The sequence below is a fragment of the Pipra filicauda genome, unplaced genomic scaffold (assembly GCF_003945595.2).
Source record: "Pipra filicauda isolate LSUMZ 115617 unplaced genomic scaffold, ASM394559v2 scaffold8_size5757611_pilon, whole genome shotgun sequence".
Classification (NCBI taxonomy): domain Eukaryota; kingdom Metazoa; phylum Chordata; class Aves; order Passeriformes; family Pipridae; genus Pipra; species Pipra filicauda.
In genome coordinates, this window is record NW_024105087.1 from 1,459,110 (window position 1) to 1,475,939 (window position 16,830).

The 16,830-nt window shown below is 38.1% G+C and overlaps 1 protein-coding gene across 9 annotated transcripts in view; it reads left to right on the top strand.

Moving 5' to 3' along the window:
* The window catches only part of WDFY3 (WD repeat and FYVE domain containing 3), a 167,688-nt gene that overhangs the window by 69,782 nt on the left and 81,076 nt on the right, over positions 1-16,830 (top strand). For all 9 annotated transcript variants that reach the window (XM_027725023.2, XM_039391079.1, XM_027725016.2 and 6 more), the window contains 7 exons: positions 568-729; positions 2,416-2,608; positions 5,692-5,878; positions 8,598-8,764; positions 11,203-11,670; positions 13,113-13,211; positions 16,275-16,468. In XM_027725023.2, coding sequence (XP_027580824.1) covers positions 568-729; positions 2,416-2,608; positions 5,692-5,878; positions 8,598-8,764; positions 11,203-11,670; positions 13,113-13,211; positions 16,275-16,468 — 1,470 coding nt within the window. The remainder of the gene's footprint in view (positions 1-567; positions 730-2,415; positions 2,609-5,691; positions 5,879-8,597; positions 8,765-11,202; positions 11,671-13,112; positions 13,212-16,274; positions 16,469-16,830) is intronic.

Consider the following 16,830-nt stretch of genomic DNA (forward strand, 5'->3'; position numbering starts at 1 on the left):
TTGTTTCTGTTCTAATCTACCTTTATAATTCAGCACATCATTTTATCTGTGTTTTAGTATGTCAGCAGCCTCCACTACAATTTGTCTTTTCTTCCCACTGATGCTTTCATATTTTCTACTACTTTGCTCCTTATGCCAGCTTATACCTTCATGCGAAGTGAGAGCATAAATTGAATAGTCCTCCTCCCCTCCACTCCCGTTTCCACTGCTACAAAGAATAGATAACCGATGAGGGCTTGGCTGAAGGTCTTGTAATTAACTTGTAAACTTCTGTTAGCAGAGACTGACAGGTTTTGTTTCTGTCCTGTGCAGTGACTGCTCAGAACTGTGGCAATTAGATGCTGTTGTCCTGTAAATAAATGATCCTATTTTTAAAGTTACTGTTTAGGTAGGCATTCAAAAATAGATGGTGAATCTGTACTGTCACGTGAATACCTCAGCAAAGGTGTGAGAAAGAAAAAACAGCATTTCAATCAGCTGCATTATAGGAGTGTGACTTTTTAAATAGAGTAATATGCTGAACTGGTGTTCTTTTTTTTTTTTTTGTTCTGTTTTCTTCTTCCTCAGAAAACCGTGGACTGCATGACTACAATGTCAGTGCCTTCCACACTTGTTAAATGTCTATATCTGTTTTTTGACCTTCCACATGTGCCTGAGGTAGTTGGAGGAGCACAGAATGAACTACCTCTCGCAGAGCGCCGAGCGCTACTACAGAAAGTCTTTGTACAGGTAAGAAAAGTAAAATAGGTCATGGAATTTGCAAGAGGAATGGAAATGCTGCATATGAGAAGTCAGAAACTTTTCACTTGAACCAGGTTTTACTCTTCCTTGATTCTTGACAAACTGATGGCACAGATGAGGGTTAAATTTCCACTCCTCCAGTAGTTTTTGTCCTTGGCAAATACTTCTTCCACAGAAATGCATGCAACTCTGCCACACAGATGCTTAAGAGGAGCAACATGTGCACTGTTATTCTGTTTTCATCTAAGTGGTCCTAGTATTTGGTATCTTTGGCTGTTACTGATTGAAATAGACATAGTAAAAAACATTAGTATTGATAATAATTTATTAATTTATATACCATATGCTATTTTCCCCTATAATTATGTGAAAAAAGCCCTATGACTGTGGGAACAAGTAATTTAAACATGGGAGCAATCTGAGCTTGCACTTACTATTAAAATTATCCCTCAGATTTCCCAGGGAGACCAAGGACTTAATCTGACTTGCTCCTTTCTCAAGTTCCAGTTGGAGATCCTGCAAAGAAATTCCTGTATGTTCTCCTGATGAAACTTTTAGAAGGAGCTGACAGTTACTGTTAGAAGGGGGTCAATGGTCACACTACCTGTGTCAGTGTGCAAATGGGGTACATCTCTGTGCAAGGTTATCGTAGCCATGTATGCAAAACCATAGAGGTCTGTCAGAACTTTCATCCTTCAGGAATTTGAGGGCAGTGGTTGTAAGTATAATGTCTGACAGGAATTTTGGTGCTGTCTTCCAAATCAGAAATCATGATTTGCTGTAACCTGTCTTTCAGAAATTGCTCTGCTGTGTTTCAATCAGCAGAGTTAATGACCTGTGTTACCACATAGGGTCCCCCCCAACCTACTACCGCTCAGCTCTTTTCTCTCCCTCTTCAAAGGACTCAAAGTGGTGCTCTCAAATAGGCTGGATGGAATGGGTGAGGTTTCAGATAGCTTCCAAACCTGCCCTTCCAGATGCTGACAGCCTTCCAAAGTTGTCTTCTAGTTTTCTGAAAGGAAGCCTCAGCTTTTCCTGCATAAGACACAAAATGGAGATCAGATGTCCTCAAAACACACAGAAAAGAGAGAGCAACGTAGTAGGTTCACTTGTGTGGCTGCATTTTGTCTTGTTTATGGCAACTTGGAAATTCAGATCCAGGTGCCAGTTATTGAGGTAGGTTTGCAGTGTTGCTGTAGCCTTTCCTGACACGCTGTTTTGGCTGGTTTCATTTCACTAAGATATTATGGATGCTGCTCTGCCAACAACCCATCGATAGCCTTCTTCCTACCTTAGGAAGGGATACAGCAGTTTGCTTCACAGAGCCTCTGCCTAATGCAGCATTTAGCCTAATTGTAAATTAGGCAACTGGTAGATTCTCCAAGAATGGAATAACATGGTATCCATACAAGTATGCTGTGTCAGCTGAAGAGATTTGAACTCTGCTGCTAATCTTTTGGTAGTCATTTTAAACTGAACTGGGACTTAAAATAACCAAGCGTTGAATAACCTTGTCTTCAGTTGGAAATACAGAAACACACAAAGGGAAAAGAGCTTGTTACTCTTTTTAATGTGTTTGCTAAGTGGAAGAATGTTTCATCTTTTCCTAAGTCTAGGCAAAAATAGCAATGATCAGGGTGTTAATGCTAGTTGTTTAATGACTTATTATTTCAGATCCTAGTAAAATTGTGCAGTTTTGTGTCCCCGGCGGAAGAACTGGCTCAAAAGGATGATCTCCAGCTTCTTTTCAGTGCAATAACCTCATGGTGCCCTCCCTATAATCTGCCTTGGAGGAAGAGTGCAGGAGAAGTACTAATGACCATATCTCGTCATGGCCTTAGTGTCAATGTAGTGAAATACATTCATGGTATGCATTTCTCTTCAGTATTATTTGTTGGGGTCTTTTCTGTTCTTCTTTTGCAGTTTTCTTAGTTAGGAAATAGGCATGAAAATAATAGCTCAATAATATTTACATACAGGTGAAATTTCAAAGCCCTTGTGTAGTGAGAGAGTCTGTCTCATTCATATTTCAATATAACATTGGAAGATAGAGTTTCCCCTCGTGTTTTGGTGTAGAGTTTATGATGAGCAAAATGAAAAGCTCTCAGTAACTTCAGTAACTGCCTGTATGGAAAAATATTCATTGGGAAGATGCATAAATTTGTAATTTTTGCTGTGAGCATTAATTCTTAGTAGGAATAAGTTGGGTTTAGTCCTGTGTTTGAATTGTCAGCAGCAGCCCCTTGTAAAGGCACGAGGCAGGCTAGCAGTGCCGTTTACAGCTGCTTGTCTGGGTACCACTATAGCTGGCAATAAAGTGTAGAGACATCTGAGGAAGCCACAGGAAGAGGAACCAACTCCATGTGTTCTGCTGACGCAGTTGGAGCTATTAGAAGGCCATGAAAGCTGCTGCCCTGTAATAAATGCTGGTGCATTATGCAAACCAGGGAGAGCTAATTTGGGTATGCTGGGAGAAGATTCTTTCTCCAAGACAACTTGCTTTTGCAGGAAAAGGCTGGATGAGGCTGTTAAAACCACTGCTGATTTGCAGTATACTCTCCATTCTCCGGAACACTGGGAGTGGCATATCCTGGTAACAGCAAAACTGGTGTAATATTGTCACTAGGAAATGCTCAAGGGAGCATGGGCACAGAAACACTAGACTGCAAACCTCCAAGTGCTGATGGATGGAACAGGCAGCTGCTTTCCTGCCCTGTGGTCCAGCCCATCTTCCCCAAGCCAAGGATGTTGTCCCTAGAGCCTGGCCCAGGGAAACTGCTCTTCACTTGGCTGAGAACCACACCTGTGATAAGACAGTCTCTCAGTACTGGTGCTCCTAGGAAGCTTACAAGTAGCCTGCCCTAGAGCCTGTGTCACAACCAAGTGCAGAGATTTTGGGACACAACTAGGAAGAGCCTGGCTGCTGGATGGGTTTGCAGCCCCTTTTTCTCTGCTGTCTAACTAGACTGCTGACTGTTCAGCCAGCCTGCATTTCTTCCCCAAGTCTTCCCCACTTTGCCATACAGCGTACAGACTACATGTTGTGTGCATCCTGAAGGCCAAATTAAAAATACCTCATGGGCTTAATCCAGCCACCAAAAGAACGAAGTATCCAGAGTCATTCCATTTTACCTCCTGTCCTTTTTTGAGGCAAGCAGCATCCTGACTGTTGCAGGCATGGAAACTGTAGTGTACAGGGGTATTTCTCTAGCTGGTTACAGATTTTGGTAGCTAATAAAAGTAGTAGTTTACTCATCAAGACACTGGTAAAGAGGAGGTTGCCAAGCTGGTTCATGACAAAGAACTTGGAAGAGCAAAACAAGATGAAAACCAGTGTTGGAGCTGCCTGGAAACAGCTTTGCATACAAAATACTCAAGTTGCATTAATTGAAAACTGCATGGGTGTTTAGGTATGTAGGACTTGGATTAGGAAGTTTGGTAAAATAATGTTTCTAATATTATATTTGAGGCTTTTAGACTGTAGGACCATATAAAAGAAGCATTTGTAGTTTTTAAATTGGACCGACTGTTGAAATGAACTAACATCCTTATCATATATTTTAGCTGTGTACACCTACTGGAAAAAAAGAAACCCACAGTTTGCTCACACCCTGGAAAGCAAGTAGTTACAAGGCTCCACAGAAAGAACCATTTTGACGGTTTATTAAATACCTCAACCTGCTCCCAAATACTTGACAGAAAATTTCAGTCTGTGTTTTTTCTTGGCCTAGCAGTGTGTTTCCAGTTCCAGTCAAAAAGATGTGAATATACAAATATCACTCGAAAGCACAGCATAGTCATCAATTAAGTATTTTCAGAGAGGGCTTAAAAGGTGATAGGCTTTTTGCCACATCTGTAACAGTCTTCTGGTGGGTTTTTGGTGAGTGTAGCAGGTGTACGTGCATATGTGAAAATGTTAGGAAGGGCAACAAAGAAAATAACTAGACATTTGACTGTGTCATTTGGCATATTACAGCTACTACTATTATCTCTTTTCTATGGGCTTCATCCACAGAGGAGTGAAGCTGGCATGTCAAAAGATACTCTAGGTTCTTTAGAAAGGGAAATAAAATCTTAAAACCAGTCGGTGTTCCCTCTCACTTGTTGAATACAAAAATGAACATGACTTAAGAGATAACATCTGTCAAGAGGCTCATCTCATATTCAGGGAAAAAAGTTAAGACATTTCATCATATGCAAAGGAGCATCCTTTCACTATCTTATGCTTTAATTTGGCCTCTGGGAAATTTTGTTATCAGTCTAGCTAGAAAGATTAAGGCTTTTGCGTTGCACATGCTGCAAAGTTAAAATAGCAAATAATTGAAGGGGGCGCATTTTTAAAATGGAGTGCAACCTAAAATCTCACTATAGATTGGGGAAAACCTTTTGCTACTGACCGATGAACTGATGGAGTGTGAGAATTATGCAGAACAAGACAAGCTGTCTCTGATGCCAGTCAAAGAAATGCTAACCAGAACAGTGATAAGAAGACATGGTGTAAAGGCTTATGTGTAGGGTTTTACCTAACATCAATAACAGTTTAGGTCAGTGTTTTGTACAGCTTTGTATTTTAAAAGAAAAAACTATGTTTTAGAATTATTTACAGTTGCCATATTTGTCTTTTTATTCTGTCGAGTTATCTGGTCAGACTTTTTAGGTTAAAACCAGTTAAAATCTACTAGTTAAAAACTAGTTAAAAATCTACAGTTTCCTCCTTACAAGGGTAAAGATTATAAAAGGGAGGAAGGGGTTGGCAAAAAGAGGTTAGAGTTCAAATCCAAAGCCACTTGAGGATCCTTCTCATCTTCAAGTACTCTGTGATACTCAATGTTACATGATAAGAGATACTTGAATAAGTTACCTTATTACTGTATTTATAGTACTAGTTATACTTCTAGTTGTGATTGATGTGAGTAAAATCCTTAATTTCTTAATTGCAATTCTTTTCAGAAAAGGAATGTTTGTCCACGTGTGTCCAGAACATGCAGCAGTCTGATGACCTTTCTCCCCTAGAAATAGTTGAGATGTTTGCTGGACTTTCTTGTTTTCTCAAAGACTCCAGTGATGTATCCCAAACGTTGTTGGATGATTTTAGGATATGGCAAGGATACAACTTCCTCTGTGACCTCCTCCTCAGGTATGTAAAAGTGCTTGAAGAATGCAAGAAATGCTTGAAGATCGCTGAGCTTTTTTAAAAAAAGGTTTCATAATAAAGAATAGGTGGTGAATGGGTTTGAACAAAGAAGTGATTATAGATTATTATGGAATGAAGACATAACATTATGTGGTTCTCTCGATTTATGGAACTACATTGTTTAACTTTTTAGTCTTTTGTAGTGATTTATTACTAAATATTTCTGTGTTTTGTGAGGAAAGCAGATGCTTAAAAACAACGGTACTAAATATTTAGAAATAATTCGGAACATAAAATTTTGGCTGCAATTAGTGATTTTTGGATTTGGTCGGGGATTTGTTTTGTTTTGTCTAGGGACATGATTTAGTAGTGGGCTTGGCACTGCTTAGTTAACAGCTGGACTCAATGATCTTAAAGGTCTCTTCCAACCTAAACAATTCTGTGATTGTTATTGTCTTATCATGCTATCATAATGAAAAATCACGTATGTAAGTGGGGTGCATGTTACAAGGGAATCAGTGTGTATGTGTGTGTATGTATTTTGGGGGTTTTTTTTACATTTTATTAAGGATACTGCTAATGCATCAGAAAATATGGTAATGAAAATGCCTGCCCAAACAAAACTTGGATGTATGATCTATCCATGATTTTAGTTCTTTCTATGGAAGAAACTTCTTTCTTTCCTTTCTCAGTCAAGTGTCTGTTGCTTTATTTGTGTAAAATTTATGATCAGTCAATGTTGCTTTGTTTGGATATGAAGATCTGAAGAAGGATGCTTAGCTGTTGAAATATATGTGTTTTTCAAGTCCGAGATGGAAACTTGGAAATTATATTTACAAGTGTGTACCTTATGAAGTATACTTGGGCCAAGGGTGCTAAAAAACACTAGGTCTTAATGAGAGATGTTAATGTTGTCATCTCCCTCTTTCAAGTCATTCATTTTTGGGTACTAGGATACTGGGTTTTGGCACCTAAATATTTTAACTAGATCTTCCACTACATAATTTTGAGGGGTTTTTGTTCGTTTTAAAAGGGTACCAGCCATAGACATGGCATTTGAAATTTTTGATCGTGGTCAAAATTATTCATAAATTATCTTTGATGCCACAAAAGCTAGAATGCCTCCCAAGGAATTGTTATTTTTCTTATTGTATAAATGGAGTTTTGAAGTATGTTATATTTACTAATGCATTAATTCAAAGCAGTGTAATTCAAGCGCAGTTGTTTCCCAGAAACTGTCAGCCAAAGTTTAGGTGAAATATGAGGGGAATGCACTGTCATTAGCATTTTCATCTTCAGGTACAAAAGTGATCCTCTGTAGAGCAGGTGTTTTCACCAAACTCTCTCCTGAGCTTGCTCATCCTTTAAATCAAAGAATGGGAGATCCCTGACAAAGGTATAGGAAGACTTGAGATATGCATGTCTGATCATCAGGTGACATCAGTAAAGGTTAATAGCATAGAAATATGTTATCCTCACTTCTTCCCAAGGTGGTCTTCTAGAAGCAAATAAAGGTATTTTTCAAAAAACAGTCATTTTGAATAAGCCTGTGTATTGGTCAGTGATGAACAACAGTAACATATTCTCCCTGGACACGTTTTGGATCAAACCTACTGACAGAGACTTGTCCAGCTCTAATGGCACTATTTGTGAAGATGACTGTCACGTAAGGGTGTGAAATCTGGACACTGGGCCTCTAGCTGCAAAAAAGAAAGGCTTTGGAGCTGGAAAACCAGAAGGATGTGTGAAGAAGGTGGCTTAGTAAGAAACTGCAGAAGGTTTTTGAGGGGCCGGAGGAGCAAGTGTGTAATTGCACCTGGACGATGTGAAAGGGCGGGGAATGTGGAGGATCAGTAGAATGCCAATAGATCAGTGTTTCTGTAGTGACTGTTTGCAGGAGGTTCCTGTTTAAAGGAGATTGTTCCTCAGCTATGTCTGACTGAGAAGATGATGGAGGATGAAGAATGAGCTGCTTCTAAAGGGCTCCCACGATCGCTTGTCAGCAGAAAGAAAAACAGAGCTTGCGTTGCATAAGCAAGTAGGAGATTGTGGTCCTCAGCTTACTCCTGGGATCTGCAGAGGCTATACAGTTAGCAAATAATTAAACATGGTATAATTTTTGATGAAGTAGAAGGAAAACGAGGATGGTTCTAGGGTTCAGAGTCAGTTTTTAGGGTTTGGTCTGATGGTGAGCTGCTGGCAGGAAACAATGGTTGGAATGGGATGTTACATTTCCGTTCTCTTGTGCTCAAAGGTAAAGTTTTGGAGTTCTAATGAGGGTGCTTCATCCAGTGCTTCTAAGTGTTAGGCTTCTACCAAGATACCATCTCATTAACATAAAATATTAACTCTCAAAGTGGCAGCTGGAATCTAGCAAGTTAATTATGGATTTATTTAATTACAGACTATATATATGCTTTCATATCAAATAACTTCATGTCTGTGAGAGGATTTTTAAAGTAATTTTCATGTCTGTACTGCTTTTTAATAGACTGTTGAGTTCAAGGAAAGATTTATGAGGTGAATTTCTATGGCAAATAACTGTACGCTCTTCCAAGTTCAGTGTTTGACTGCCTTAATGGTATGACATGCATACATGTAAGATACTGCAGGATAGGGCAGTAAAACTGTGGTCTCTAAATTGAGGAAAATGGGTCTCATTAAAGTGATTTGAGGTGAAATAAACTAATGCTGCTAACCTGATCTATTGTATTTTCTTTAGATTAGAACAGGCAAAAGAAGCTGAATCTAAGGATGCTCTGAAGGACCTAGTTAATTTGATCACTTCCTTGACAACATATGGTGTCAATGAATTAAAGCCAGCAGGTGTTACCACGGGAGTACCTTTCCTACTACCCGGGTTTGCAGTCCCACAGCCTGCAGGCAAAGGTGAGTCTGTTTGCTTTCTCTCTCTGTATGGCTTTTTGTTGTTTTAAATGTAAACAACAAAATACAGAGAAGCTGTTTACTACACAAACTGTTTGCAACTGAGTCTAGGGTTTTTATATAAGATTGCATTTCAAGCTGACACTTTCTGCGTGGATGTTGTAAGAGATTATCATAGTGGAGAGATGCACTGAGTTGATTTATTGTGTTTTAAGCTGCTCTTACTAAACTGATATGAAAGACTGATGTGCTAGCTTGATTTTTTTTTTTTTTTTTTTTAATCCTCCTCCCACCCCATTTTGCATTGTTAGCTTTATTCAGCTTACGCAAATGTAACTTGTGAGCTGGAATCTGTTGTTTCATCACCAGTGTTCACAGTGATAAAATCTGTGGTTGTGCTTGCAACCACAGTCAATTATGATACAGAGATAAGGCTGAGGAATTCCCAGGGGAGAAAGGGTTTTATAAAAATAAGCTTATGTTTCATGTCCTCTGCATAAACTTAAAATTCAGTTAAGTCTTGTATGTAACTAAGGAGTTTGGAACTTAATAGTCATTGTGGAGCTAGTTTGTTACTTGAACTTTTTATGAGATTTACTAATACCACTGATAAAAGAAAAAAAATTGTGATAGAATTGCATTTATAGATTTATGGGCTAATGGATTATTTTCACTGTTTCTCATGTTCCTTGGACAATGACTTACTTTCTCTGGTATTGAGAGAGTTCATTGTTCATGGGATTTGTTTTTCTTTTGCACTAAATAGAGAAAGGTGGTGATACACTCACAGTTTAATTTCTCCATGTTTTGGTAATAATATTAATTTTTGTTTAGACTAATCAGTTTTTCTGGTACAGTAGCATAAGAGAACCATGGCCTGTTGCAATTTGCAAAAGAGTTTTTTAATTTTGCAGTATTTATCTTGACATCTCTCAGTTCCTTTCACCTACTTTTCATTATAGGTGGAAGTTGTCTTTTTATAAAGACCATACTCATTTTTTTTTAATTGCTTCTGTTTAAATCATGTTAGTTCTTGAATTCTGAAGAGCTGGTTAAAGTGTCATTTCTTCAGGGGTCCTTATAATAATCAAAGTTAATTTAATAATCTTCCTGATTGCCTGGAACAACTGTTGATACTAAATTAGTGTCAGATATAACTATTTATATTCTATGTTCCTGTCACATTTAATAAGCTCTAAGTCCTCCTTTTTGACAATTTTTGTAGTAAGGAAAGCATGTTAAAAAGTCCTTTTAGAAACAACTGACTGTGACTTATAATGTAACTAATATTCTTCCAGTATGTGAAATTGTTCCATGTTCATTTTCAAGAGAGTTTCCTGTTGTCTTCTGGAGAAATACTAGCATGGGAAGTGGTGAGGCTAGGCATGAACATAATTGAATTTATTGTTAAATTGGACAGCTTAGTTTACAAACAATTAAGAGAGTAGTGTTCCACAGAGAATATGTAATAAATCAGAATTCTTTGTTTATGAAGGGATTTTTAAATCAGGTTATCAGTTTGTGTAGACCTTGCTTGAAAATAAGATTTTATTGTTAAAACATCCGAAATGCTTTGTTTAGAATGTCTTTAAAGTCTCACTCTTGATTGTCTATTTTGTTAAAATTATTTTTTACCATTAGTTGTTTTCCGTATCGTGGGATTTGCCCACTGTGACTTGTACTGTTCCTACAGAAGTTAAAAAAGCTGTCTTTGAGGCATTTTTAGTAGAATAAGAGTAATATCTGCCCATAGAAAGTTCTGGGAACCACAGGGAGCACTCATAAATGAAGCATTCTTTGGCTGAATGAATGAGATTTTAATCAGCTTGCAGGTACTTATAAGAAGAAATTTGTACAAGCTGACCTTATGCTGCCCTGTGGAGTTTCTGTACACTGGCAGTTGCCAAAAGGAGAAATCGAGCAGAGAATTTGGTGGCCTGGCTTTGATACTAACTGACAAGGACTTGTCATTGCTTATTGCTCTGTTGAGTGAGGGGATGTAGGTGGCTGTTGTTCTAAACTTAGCCTGCCAGAGTTGTGTTCTGCCTTATGGAATACAGAACATTTTACTGTTGCTTTAATGTGTTCTCCTATGGCCTGGGTAGATGACAGGCAGGCTTTGTTTTGTCTCTAGAACTTATCCCGTTGTACATTTTAGTACTAAATCAGCATATTTAGCTATTTTAAAGAAATTGTCTTTGATTTAGCTGCTTAAGTAAACACTTTCAAAACTGAAGATGCCATTGTAATGAACAGGAGATTGTAGGATTTGCAATGTAAGTGGTTGTGTAGAGACTTCTTTTTATACATGAAATATATTGTTATTTAATTCTCACTTGTTAAAATGTATGAATCATTATTAATAAGTGTACTCATTGTTTATGATTATTAAAACTTTCTTTTTCCTTTTTCCTCCCATCCCACTTTGTTTCCTGATTTAGGTCATAGTGTGAGGAATATTCAAGCATTTTCTGTCCTCCAGAATGCATTTTTGAGAGCAAAAACCAACTATCTAGCACAAATCATCCTTGATGCCATCACGAATATTTATATGGCAGACAATGCCAACTACTTCATTTTGGAATCGCAGCACACATTGTCTCAGTTTGCAGAGAAAATTCCTAGACTTCCAGAAGTGCAGACCAAATACTTTGAGATGCTGGAATTGGTTGTCTTCAGCTTGAATTACATACCCTGTAAAGAACTGATCAGTGTGAGCATCCTTTTAAAATCCAGCACTTCTTTTCAGTGTAGCATCATTGCCATGAAGACACTGCTGAAGTTCACCCGTCATGACTACATCTTTAAGGATGTCTTCAGGGAAGTGGGACTTCTGGAGGTGATGGTAAATCTTCTTCATAAATATGCAGCCCTTTTGAAAGATCCCACTCAGGCACTGAATGATCAAGGTAGCGTGTCCACTTGTATTTTTCTAATACATGTCTTTTCTTGACTTGGAATAGTGGAATCTAGCACTTAAGAGGAGGAACAGGAGAGTCTGAACGTGTGCCTCAAGGGCTGAATCATGCTGGGGGCTGCTGTGCCATCTTAAAAGCTCATTGGAATTGCTTCTCTCTTAATGTCCTCAGAGAAGCTCGAGGCAACCTTTAATGAAAAACGCTGTATGAATACAAAATAGTAGGAGTTAGTATTTTCCTTTTTAAATGTTTTTGTGATGTGTTTGTTTAATATCTGTTACTTAACGTGAAAAAAGTAAAGGAGCAATGCATAACATCCATATTCTTCCTAACAAAAGGTACTTGTGGATTTCCTTGTGTATGTCTAGCCCCAGCTTTGAAAAAATACTAGAGAGCTCAAATTTAAGCTCTTAATAGGAGTATTTATTCAAGTTTGCAGACTTTTATAAATTGGGTCTACATTTTTCTAAGCATTAAAAAAAAATATGAAAATTAGTTATCTCCAGAATTGAACATCACAGAGATAAGCTACATAGCTGCCGGACCTGCAAAGCAGACACTGCCAAGTGCCATAGGAGCCTACATGCACACACACAGAATTTTTGTGGGTTTGTTTTGGTTTGGTTTTTTTGCATTCTTTGTTCAAACTGCAGTCAAGTTAGTGTTAATCAGTGTCACTTACTTTTTAACCATAGCTGTTGGATGTTTCACCTGAGTTTAGTTGTGTGAATCCTCACTGAGTGGTAGCTGCAGATTAGAGTTAGAAGGCTTTTTTTTACCAGCAACTCTGTTGAAAAACACATCAGTTCTCATGTTCTTGTGAATAAATGGATAAAGTTGTCATATGATTAGGGTGCTACCTGGGCACACATGCCCTTGTCTTGTGGCTTTCCTTTTATTAGAATAATTAAAAAACCCCAAAACACCTACTTTTTCGGGAGTATGATGCTGTGTGTGACATGCCACTTGTGATGTTGGTTGGTCTGTTACACCCCTTGAGTCATAAGCATATTTGCTGTAATTATGTGAGTGTAGTTCTGTGTGGAATTTCTCCTTTGAAGTACTGAATACTGAACAAGAGCAGATCCTGTTAAGTCTTCAACTGTGGTTTGATTTTTGTGGCTTCGACAAACAATAGCTGAGGATGTGAAACTACACCTACAGCTGTAGTGTCAGACTGCTGAGCTCGCAGTGCTCAGAAGTTTCCATTTAAATTCTCGTCTTTATAAATTAACTTTTCAAATGATTCATAGCTAAGCTGAACTTTCCCAGTGCTTTTCCCATGTGTAGACTGAATCTTAATTTGCTTTCAAAAATGGTTAGGCTGCCTTCTCTCTGGGGAAGCAAAGAAAATAAAAGTGTTGGTGGAAAGTATCAAGAGGCATTTTAGTGTGATATTTACTATGACTTTAGCTTCTGAAATTATTTTTTAGTGGATTCAAGAAACAGTTCATTTGAGGACCAAAAGCAGCTGGCTTTATTAGTTATGGAGACCTTGACAGTACTACTACAAGGATCAAACACAAATGCAGGTAAGTAGAGAGATTGCTGCCAAAATATGTATAAAAGAGTAACACAGAAAACCATGTCTTGACTTTCTATCTTCAGACAAGTAATCAAACACACTGAAATATACACTCTCTCTTGCCACGTTTTTCCAGTAAAGGGAATAGACAGCATAATTTAGAGTGCAGGAAATAAAGGTGTACAAAATAGTGTTTTAACTTGTGGTTTTTTGCTGTTGTTTACTTGAAGGCAACCACCACACCCCATCACTTTAGTACCCCAACAGTACTATAATAATCTGTAGTAGTGCTTTTAACACAGTTTGTGTATCAAAAAATTAACTTGTAATTAGAAATGTAGTTCAGAGTCACATCTTCTTAAATGTGATTAGCAGTGCTTGCATCTTTAACTAAAGTTGTTTTTTTGATTCTTAAAGGCTTGTTCCCAGTCAGTATATATAAATAGGGCTCTGTTATGATTGTCCTCTTCTAAATCAGGCGGTTTTGTATTATGCTTCATTAGCCAAGACTTAGTGATTTTGAAGTAGATGCTATGTGTACCTCATACTGGTAAAAGCTGTCTCTGAGAGATTGAAATAGCAGATTGAATAAGGATGACAAATGTTTTTAAACTACTTGTTCTGTTATACAAAGAAGAAAATGAGCAAGTGGGAGGGGACAGACTCCACCCTGAGGAACTAGGGAGTTTCTGGCCTTGGAGGCCATGAAACATCTTTATTTCAGCAGGTTTTTTTTTCTCTTTTTCAACTTTGACTGGTGTTTTCTTACTTCTGTTTTTGTTCATATAAGTAGGAGAAGCTACAGTCTTTGATAAATGTTTAAGAAAGAAATCTTGACAATTTTCCAGCTTGGTTGATAGCTCACTGTTTAAATATCAGTTTATGGGCTAATGACTTAAAGAAAGCTTGTAACTTGTTTCTTTTCTGCTTTTGCCTGGGAAATTTTTTTGTTTAAATTTAGGCTCAGTGTTGGAACAATCTCCAGTGGTGTCTATGTCATTTAACTCTTGCACTTGATGTGTTGCATTTCAGCTTATGGTTTCAAACCACTTCCAAAGATGACTTTTGAATTCTCTCCACTGAGCATTTATAACATCTGCCAGCTTGGCTTTGTCCACGTTTTTGATAAGCAAATTCGTCATTCCATCAGGAAAGGCATTATTCATGGCACTTGAGATAAACCCCAGTTGCATGCCCTTAGTCAAGCAGAAGGGCATTGCTGTGAAGCAGAGATTGCTCCGAGTAGGTGTTTGCATTAGTTTTACATTCAGTCTGTCAGGATTGCACATAGACCATTTGGTTGGGTCGCCTGTGAGAAAGCTGTGGATGACGCTGCCAGAAACTTCGCTGAAGCTGTTGTGTGTCTCCTTTGCCACTTCCCTTTTGTCCCCCAAGCTACTCCTCCTGTCAAGGGAAAGGAAAAAAAACCCCATCATTTTGATTTACTAGAAGATTCTGTTCTGTGATAAACAGTAGCGAATTAATAGGCTGAAATGAGCAGGTTTTAGAGAGGAATTGGTATTGGTCACAGGTGAATTGTATTTATCACTCATCTTTGGTTTTGCCAACATGCCAGTACATGGTTTTGCCATGTAAGAAAAGGCAGAATTAGAAATGAATCAGAAAGAAGCGGCATGAAGGTACATGTGGGGGCTTATATATATGGAGAAATTGGGCAAAAGGTGGTTGAGAAACCATTTCCCACTGTCTGTGCAGCATGACTGGGATGTGGACTCAGTGCCATTGTAGCCAAAGGCCAGCAGAGGTTACAGGTCATCACAGAGGCATAAGTAGGCATTGTGCAGCCTTGTAGTGATTCATACCGTATTCAAAGCTTAGTTTCTGTTGCTAATCCAGTGTCTCTGATAAAGTTTCCTGAATATTTCATAACTGCTAACCAAATTTCAACAGAACTTTGAGTGTCCAGACTCACATAGGTTCCTTGGATAGATGAGAACCAACGCCAAGAGTGGGAGGGGTATAAAATGTTACTTCAGTCTCTCTGAAAATAAGAGACCTGACCACTGAAGAGATGCACTTTGCATGTGAGGGGATGGAACCAGATTACATGTCTCAGGGTCTGAGGCCTCTCCTTTCACACTAAGTCTGTATCTCATCCAAAGGACACCAGAGAAAGCAAGAGGCAGGAAATTGGAAATGCATAGTGGGATTAATGTTTGTTTATGTACATTAAGGGGAATAAACATTGTCTTACTTGTTAATCCTGAACTTGGTCATTTAAACAGCTCTTTTGGTTTATGGTCACAACGAAAATGATCCTTTTTGATGCAGTAATGCAGCATTGATCCATTTTCCTACTCTGTTTTCATTTTCAGTAATTAACATAGGGCAGTGCTCTGGGTGCTGACAGTGTACTAAACACACATTATATATCATATATATTCCACTTCGGGTTTTATGATGATTTCAGAATCAATTTTCATATAATTTTTGGTTAATATTGCACATGTGTTGTCCTGAGTAGCCAATAAGCTTGAAAATCATTATCTGACTTAAGCTTAATCTCTACAGAGATAAGTCTTGCCACAGGAAGACAGGATTCTGCAGAATCCTACAACTCTTGTGGATAGACAGAACCATTTCTCAACCAATGCTCCTACTTTGGTCATCTTGTCCAGAAACAGCCTAGTTATATTTTTAGTTCATATTACATTTAATTCATTGCTAAATGTAATATAAACGTTACCCTTAAAAAAACCAGTGTATAGTCTTCACAATATTTTTTATTTCATCCTGAGACTCTTTGAGCTCTAGCATGAAAAGATTAACTACTGTTAGAGAAACAGGATTATTGAGGAAATCCTTAGAACTGACCTCCATCCTTGTACTCAACACCTCTAATGAAAAATATTGCTAGAAGGTATTAAGTTGTATTTTTATTTGTGGCAAGAGAGGAAAGATAACAGTAAGTTACTAAATCCCTAAGGCTAAAACTCTGCCATTCAGTTTCTAGAAACAAAAATAAACACCTTCTGCGTTGTTTTGTTGTCATTATTTGTTACTGATCGTATTTTTCACACTCCTTATCCTCCCCCCTCTTTCCGATTAGGTATTTTCAGGGAGTTTGGTGGCGCGAGATGTGTCCACAACATAGTGAAGTATCCGCAGTGCCGCCAGCATGCCCTGATGATCATCCAGCAGCTGGTGTTGTCTCCAAGTGGAGAGGATGATATGGGCACCTTGCTGGGACTGATGCACTCGGCTCCACCTACGGAACTGCAGCTGAAAACAGACATCTTAAGGGTAAGTGAACTATTGTTGTTCGTGATTCTTGCTCCTAAGATGTTGTTTCAGAAAAGAAAACACTGAAAAGGGGATTGAATTGAGTTGGACTGCGTGGATGGTGTTTAGCTACTGAATGTAGATCATCTCTTGAGCTGAAATGTGTACATTTGATCCATGATTTTTATTTTCTTCCATCTATCCATGGTAGATTTCAGAATCAGAGGTAAAGGCTAGTGAGTGAGTATGTTTTTGACATCATTATTAGCATCAGTCTTAGTGGATAGGAAATGAGGTTCTACAGTTATGATAATCTTTCCTGGTGGGGTATTGTTCAGTTAAAAATAATGAGAATGTGTGGGGAGAAAAAAGCAAGCATGTAA